Here is an 8,797-nt window from a genome sequence, read left to right as displayed (position 1 = left end):
TGAGAGTAGTTGAAAGGATAGCCCTGTGTCCTTGTGAAGATGACGTTGTTAACTTGTTGAAAGAGGCAAAGACAAAGGCATGAAGACAAGACAAATCTAAATGCAAGTTGATAAAGACAAGGCTAGGCAGATGAAGATTTATGAAGGATGAACAAATAGTATAGAGGCAATAGTTGAATAATAGCCCATGTGCGGCACATTAATCTATGAGTTAGAAAACTCCAAATTCAAAATAAAATTATTACAAAGAAGATGAGGATGATCTTTGAGACTTTACATTTGATTGGTCAGATCAAGATATATCGGAACCGTAGCGGCGAGAAGTATTTGATGTATAATATACAATGAGAATATATTTCATTTGTATTATTGTTTTTCACCTTCAGGTTCAAAAAAATATTGTTTACAGCTTAGAACATTGAAAATTCTCTTAATTTAAATATTTTTTTTAATAATATTAACTATAAAAATATCAATAAGGTTTTGACATACTTAAGTAATGGTTAATAATGTTTTTAAATTAAAATTGTGTGGTACTTTTTTACATCAATATTTCCTAGTGCACTCTATAATCTATTATCAGAATGGAGAACATTCAGATGGAGAATGCTAAAAGACAACGGTTGGTGATGAAAAACATAATATTATTAAATAATGTTAAAAAGATAATGGTAGGTGATGAAAAACATAATATTATTAAATAATGTTCAAAGCCTCAAGATAAGGATCCACTTTCCCTCTACATTACACTATCAGCTTCCGTCAAACAGAGATGGCACAGAACAAGGGAAGAAAACCTTTTAGATTGACAGTTTAATAGAAATTCCAAAATCATGCAAATGATATTTGCAGATGAAAAAAGATATTAATATTATAAGAAGTTCAGCCAGTAGTGAGACATATTTCTCTAGAGACGATAGGCCCAAAACGATTACAGGACCATCTATCAGAAACCTCTACAAAAGCAAGAGAAGAATTTACCTACATCTACTCGTAGATCAATGATATTAACTTTCAAATTAAACATCTGGCTTGCCCGGCCTTTCTATTGGTCCAAAAGGAGATGGCCCTCCAAAACCCAAAGCAACCTTATCTTTAACACAACAGTGAAAACGAATGGGATGAATGTTCCATCTTTTCAAAACATAACAAGTTTGGCAAAAGCTTTGTACATTCAAGTTTCTTGAATTCGATTGAACAGCTGCACCATCATTCTTGCTTTCAGCATCACCTGAATTGGTTTTCACCTTTGGCTCTCCAGCAGTATCATCAAAATCTGTTTTCGCTGCACATCTAGATTGATGAGCTCCTCGACGTCTCAATAGTGCCAACTTCACCTTTCTATCAGATACTATTAGATTGGCTGCATATCTAGATTGGTCAGTACCTCGACGTCTCAATAGTGCCAACTTCACCTTTCCATGAGATACTGTTCTATTGGCTGGTGCATCATTTCTGGATCCTTCACTGCAGTCTCTTTCAGAAAGCCAATCCAGTGGCCAGATGGAAGATAAGAGAGCATTATTTTCAACATTATATGGAAGATAAGAGAACATTATTTTCAACATTATTTTTAACACTAGCAGTAAATTTTCTGACAAAAGAATTCCTCTCCTCCTTAGACATGTTCACAGAGAAAAAAAAAAGAGTGGATATTCTTTTCCTTGCTTGGATTATTCTGCTTGAGAATTGTTCTGATATGGAGCTTATTTGTGCAAAAACAGTATTTTAATTCAAGACTTATCTTCAATAATGTATATGTAATTTATTTTCTTACCTTTTAGTTTATCTGCTCTTCTAATTTATATTCTCCTCTTACATTTACCTTGGCTTTTTCACTTGTTATTTATTTAATTATTTTGGATTGAAACGTTATCAGTTCAAAACGATATGACTTTTAATTAAAAACTTTATTTATTTGTTTCATTACATTTTGTCTAAGATATGTGTTTAGGAAAGTATGAAAAAAGATACAACATTCTGAATTCTATTTTATTACGCCGAGAGGCGTAACCCCTACTATTGAATATATTAAAAAAAATGTGAAATTAATTTTTGAAAGTAGATATCTATACTTAGTGGTATTGTTCTTTATACGCAAATTCCTCCTTTGCAGAAAGGATTGGCATACATTACTTACAAAAGTGAAACCAGAAGTTTCATAATCTAAGGTAAACCAAACCTGCGTAGTAAAAGAGTAATATATTTTACGCAATGACTAAATGACAACTAAAATTATATTATTTAAATTTAAAATATTTAACACTAAATATTTAAATTTATACTATTGAATATATAAAAAAATAGTGAAATTAATTATTGAAAGTGGATATCTATATTTAGTGGTATTACGACTGCATTCTGTTTATACTGATAAATATTATTATACTTTTCAGTTTCCAGTGAATTTGGAAGCTTCAAATTCTGTTTACCAACTTCCTCGCCCAGCTAAACAGGTACAGCATCTCATTTTTAATTTATCGTCATTGAAAATTTCAACCTTCAATATAAAATTATGTATTTTTTAATATTTCATATTTTTTGAATTATTTTCTTTTTAAAATAAATTTGAAATTATTGAAATGTTGTTATTATTACAAGTATTAAAATATCATTAACTTTGCCAATAGATTAATTTTTTAAAAAAAATAGATATAAATTATTGAATGTGATGAACAAAGATTCTAGGAGATTATAAATAGCCATTGTTTGTATGACATCATGAACACATCATTTAGAAAATATTGTTGTTGAGATAGCAGCAATTAATGATCGAGACATGCAGCAAGTTCGTGACATTCAGGAAATGATGCATTTCTTAAATTTCAAGGTTCAACCCTGACTGAGTCATCAAGTTCAAACATATTCACCCCTTCATTTATGGATACAGCATTCCATGGAATCGAATGTCATATCCATGGTATTCTTGATTATTTAGAAAATAAAAGAAGAAAATCAAAGAAGGCTTTGTTCATTTTCTCAATCAATAGATAATGCAAAATGGATCATGTACATAACATATGCATAGTGTCTCTTCAGAGTTTTAAGTCGTTAGAGTTTAGTTTTTGTTTTCAGTGAGTTGAGTTTGGCTTTAGAGTTTAGTTTGTCCTTTTAATAGTTGAGTTTGTTTTGATGTATATGTATGTGGAAAGGTAATTCCACATTTTGTAAAAATCAAATGTACATGGTTTTCTAAACTATAAAATACAAGGACAATATATTTTGCATAGTCTTTTTCAAAATATATTGAATTCAATTATATTTAATTGTCAACTAATAATATAAAACTATAATTTATTTATGAGTCTCTTTGTTAATGATATAATACAAACAATGGCTATCAGTACAAAAGTTTGAATTCAATTTTGTATACAAGGACTAAATAAATTGTATTACGCAAAGAAAGTTTCAAAATTCAATTACACATTAACTAGATCAATGTATATGACTCATATTATTTTAATTTGTTTGAATTAGAAAAAGAAAGTGTCACAATTCAATTAAACATTAACTATAAAAATATTGAATTCAATTATATTTAAAAATCAACTAATAATATTATACTATAATATATTTATGAGTCTTTGTGTAGAGATGTAATACAAACAATGGCTATCAACCTCAATACAAAAGTTTCAATTTTGTATAAAATATTTTGAATATGAGTCTTTGTGTAGAGATGTAATAGAAACAATGGCTATCAACCTCAGTACAAAAGTTTCAATTTTGTATAAAATATTTTGAATCTGAAGAACAAAGAAAGGAATATAAAAGAGAATATCAAAGAGAATATCAGAGATAAAATAGGAAACGAAAAAATGAACAAATGTCAGATGCCCAAAAGGAAAACGGAAAGAGCTATATATGCATCTATAATATTACAAATTTCAACCCAAGAGTTACCAGCACAACATAGTGAATCTCAAATTTTACATCTCATTACATGTCAACAACCAGTTCTAGATGCATAGCCACAAGAAATCGGTTTTCAGGAGGAAACTATCCAAACAACATTGAATCAAAATAACACACAAAACGTTGGAAATATTCCACAAGGTGAATCCCAACCGCCAATCGATTTCAATACACAAAACACTTCAAATCCAAATGGATTACTTCGCACTGAATTTAAAAAGGTGCAAATGATGTTTCGTAATCATTTAGATGCCTACCAATCACCTTGCATGTGTCATATTTGCCAAGAATCTTATATTGGAATGAAAGTATATCAAAATTTGGAAGGAACTGTTTGCAATAGATGCAAGCAAGAGAGAGGAATAAATAGATTATCAGCTATCAATAATATGGATCCCAGACCCCAACCACCTGAACTAGCATGCTTGATGCAAGTAGAAGAAATTCTTATCGCAAGCGTAAATCCAATATTACAGAAATTCTTATCGCACGCATAAATCCAATATTACAAGTTACGCATGCCACAGGTGGTCAATTCAAATATAAAGGACACACAATTAGCTTTCCACAACACATTGAAAAAATAGCTGAAAAATTGTCACATTCTATTACAAGCTTGCCAATAATTATAGTGCGAAGGAAAGATCAACGCATGACGAGTTACAATTTTACAGTAAATAGAGACCGTGTGTATAGAGCACTACAGTACAAAATTCAGAATGACAAATTTTATGCAGACATCATGATTGATACATGTGCACTAGAAAATTTATCAGAAGGATGTGATGAAAATATATTTGAACACCTGAAAACTGTAAACATGGAATTAGATTCTGACACAAATGAAATTCAGTTTGTCGGACCGCTCTTGGAAACTGAAGAAGAAAACATTATTGATCACACGACATTGATGGCATAAAAACCACCAAATGCACAAAGAGAGATGGAGTTGATTCGTGCATGGATTAACAACAATAACACACATCCATCATCATTGATCGAGTGGCCATCGATTGGTGTATCTCCAATCAACAAATATACTACATTGGGACTACTAGATATGGCATTCCCGACATTTATTTCCCAATGGGAAATGTGACTGGTTAGAGCCTCTAATAAAACAAGTACATCTCCAGGAATATGCAAAGCATCTAATTCGATACAGAGATAATTGTTTTGGGAAGCATCCCAGGTTTCGATATTACATTACAAATATGATTATGAGGCATCAAGCACAAACATCAACATCTGTTTTCATCAAAAGAAATCTAGGTGAATTGCCAATCACGATAATGGAACTACGTGAGCATATGGAGAATATTCCAAATTCACATTTGGCTGACAGGTTGATGTGATTTGGTCGAACTCTAAGAGGTACAAGATCTTGCTGGACAAAATGTCGAGCACAACTAACAGACATGCTACATCAGATTGGAACACCGACTATATTTTTCACTTTAAGTGCTGCAGATTTGTATTGGCCAGACTTACATGCACTCATCCCAAGTATAAACCATCAAATCCACATGAAGCTCAGCTATGGCGAAAAAAAATGTCATTGATTATCCACATATTGTTGCACAATACATACATCTACGAAACTCCAATTTTAGAAAACATGTCCTTGAGAAAGGATTAGATGTTAGAGATTATTGGTATCGATATGAATGGCAACATAGAGGATATTCACATGTATATGGATTTCTCTGGATACATGGATCGCCAAACATGGATAACATTGATTGCTCGAATGATGTACAACGAAAAAATGCAGAAAAATATTTTGACAGCATTGTTCATGCATGGAACCCTAGAGAAGACATACATCAACGAAATCTCCAGGTATGTTTGCAACTATTCATTGATCTTTGCAAAAACCTTTATTATCAACATACTTATAAAATCATAAATTAATCATTTCAAAAATTATTTGCAGCCATTTCGAGATTTCTCCTTCCATCCATGTCTCAAAAACACAAGACAGCTTGCAGAAGCTGATTTTGACAATAACTACAAAGAAATACTCAACACAGTTGAAAAACATATGATGTGAAAAGAAGGAGCATGTCTACGTAAGAAAAAAGGAAGAATGGTTTGCAGGTAATGTTTTTGGTAAGAAATTTAATTTGACAACAATTTTCATAATAGAATACATTGAAATATTATACAACCAACTGACAGTTTTAACCAACAGATACAACACTCCTTGACCAATTAATTTGCATGGTTCAAAAATGTACAATGATCCACAAATGGGTGACAAGAAGTTTGAACTTGCACGAAATGACGATAGAGTAAATACACACAACAGGTACATACTACAACTTTGGAGAGAAAACATTGATTGGCAACCCGTTCTCTCTAGACATGCAATAATTAAATACATTGCAAAGTATGTAGCAAAATTAGAGAAAAGTTCTGAAACATACAAACAGATGTTACTACGGTTGGCAAATATTGCAAACCCAGATGATTCTGCAACAAAGGCTTATCGAAAACCACTAACTGAAACAATAATTGAGAGAGACATTGGAGCACAAGAAATGAGCCACATGCTATTGGAATTGCCATTGGTAGAAAGTAGCAGAATATTTATTAATCTGAATGTCTCCACTAAAGTTTTCAAGCGCATTGTAGAAAATGTTGAAAAAAATGATGATGAACAGACAGTCTCATTCATAGATGCATATCGAAACAGGTCATTTTCTATGGAAGCAATATCATTGATTGATGCATCAAAATCATGGATATACAATCCGAAAAGAAAAAGTGAGAACAAATGGAATGCAAGGAAAAGAGCAACTATTGTCAGAGTATTCCCTAGGTTCATGTCCATTCCCACACGTGGATCGAAGAAATGGTTCACATTTTGTTTTTCAGAATTGCTAGTATACAAACCTTTTTGCAACATTGAAAGGGACATTGGGAATAATAATGATACAATACAAACAAATTGGGATAACTTCAATTACAATCAATGGCACATGCAACGGACAATAGAAACCGAGAATTATGACAACATTGAACTTTCAGAAACTGAAGAAAATGATACTAGGCAAGAAGAAACAATAGAAAACGAGTGGGAGATAATATCTAGGCTTCATTGTGGCCAATTAATGCAAACTTCAGAGTTTGAAATGCTCAGCAGGAGGGACTTAGATAAAGATACAAATTGGTCCACTGATTATGAAGGTGAAGAATATACTGACAATGCCATGAATTTCATTGCCACCGTCAAAACTATTGGTTCTCTCATCCATGATGATATACCACAGATTGTCAACTATCACAACCTCAGCAATAAACAGGAATAGGCACTCAATATTATCATTTTGCACTACCTCCTTGATGGAACAAAGCCTCCTTTATTCATGATAATTCAAGGTATGGATGGAATAGAAAAATCACATTTAATAGGCGCTATAAATGAAGCACTAAAAAATTCTTCCATGCCAAATCGATCTCCTCTACTTGTGCTTGCACCAACCAGAGTTGCTGCCTTCAATATAGGAGCATCAACCATTCATTCAAGACTAAGAATACCCACAAGAGATTTTACAGATCTTCAGGGAACAAGACTAACTACCTTCCAAGAAGAGATGGCACATGTCACATATATCTTGATCGATGAAATGAGTTTTATTGGCGAAAGGTTATTGGAGAACATAGATGCACGTCTACACCAAGCTTTTCCTTCTAATGCTAATAAAAATTTTGCAGGTATGTCTTCTATGAAATTTGAAAAAATTATAATTATTCCATTCTATTGCAACTATTGTACTATAGAAATTTTTAAATGTGAATATCATAATATAGACAAAGTAAGGTAGTTAAGAGTTCTAAAAAATGTTCAAGAATATCCATGATTCTAGTTGGTGATCTTGGACAATTACCTCCGGTCAACGATAGGCTGCCATATAATAGCAGAAGACGGGAAAAACTTTTGTGGGAACAATTTACAACTATTATTACTTTGGATCATATCTATCGACAAGAAGGCCAAGGTAGTGACCAAGAACGGTTTCGACAACTGTTAATGAACATAAGAGATGCAAAACCAACATTGGATGATTGGATATTACTAATGAAAAGGTCTTCTATGACAATGGATACAACAACCAACCAAGAATTTGATAGCTATGTGCATTTATTTTCAACAAATGACAATGTTCACAACCACAACAAGAAAAAATTACAATCATTAAAAAATCCAATTACGCAGCTTTGCATCAAAAGTACGAAATGTTACTACTAACCAAAGTGGAATGGATGATGAACTTGATGTAGAATTATTATTATCCAAAAATGCTAGAGTAATGTTGACATCAAATCTATGGATAGAAGCAGAACTTGTCAATGGAGCTTTAGGAAATATTAGAAAAATTGTTTATAAACCAGGAAATGCACCACCTCAACCACCAGCATACGTGTTAGTTGAATTTGACAATTACTCTGGACTACCATTTGATGATCATCATCCATCCTCAATTCTAGTTCCAGCAATTGAAAGAGGTGGTTCTTCTCAAATACCATTACGCTTGGCATGGGCACTAATGATACACAAATCTCAAGGGCTCACTCTTCAAAAGGCTACCATCGATATAGGGCCAACTGAAAGAAACGATCTCATGTTCGTGGCAATCTCTCATGTGAAAAGCTTATAGGGCCTACGGATCATGCCACCATTCAACTATGATAGGTATGAGAAATTAAACAAAGGCAAACAAGTCGTCAACCAAAAAAGAGAAGAAGAAAGGCTTCAATCCATCCAGAACAATTCATGTAAGTTTTTCTTTCATGAAGTACATCTATTTTCCACTTACTTGAATGCTACTATATTATAAAAATATAAAACCTATTAATGACAATCACTATTTTCAAT

General features: G+C 32.3%; 2 protein-coding genes across 2 annotated transcripts; both read left to right on the top strand.

The window, feature by feature from the left end:
* Nucleotides 1-6,149: 6,149 nt before the first annotated feature.
* On the top strand, nt 6,150-7,229 carry LOC131856655 (uncharacterized). Its single transcript, XM_059208513.1, has one exon. The coding sequence runs from the start codon at nt 6,150-6,152 to the stop codon at nt 7,227-7,229; it is 1,080 nt and encodes a 359-aa protein (XP_059064496.1).
* Nucleotides 7,230-7,301: 72 nt separating this feature from the next.
* LOC131856654 (uncharacterized) lies at nt 7,302-8,579 on the top strand. The gene is made up of 3 exons (XM_059208512.1): nt 7,302-7,635; nt 7,788-8,007; nt 8,138-8,579. Exons 1-3 carry the CDS (start codon nt 7,302-7,304, stop codon nt 8,577-8,579), a joined length of 996 nt encoding a protein of 331 aa, XP_059064495.1.
* Nucleotides 8,580-8,797: the final 218 nt, after the last annotated feature.

This window comes from Cryptomeria japonica, chromosome 7 (assembly GCF_030272615.1).
Source record: "Cryptomeria japonica chromosome 7, Sugi_1.0, whole genome shotgun sequence".
Taxonomy (NCBI): Eukaryota; Viridiplantae; Streptophyta; class Pinopsida; order Cupressales; family Cupressaceae; genus Cryptomeria; species Cryptomeria japonica.
Note: the sequence above shows the minus strand (reverse complement) of the source record. Positions and strands in the feature narration are given on the sequence as shown.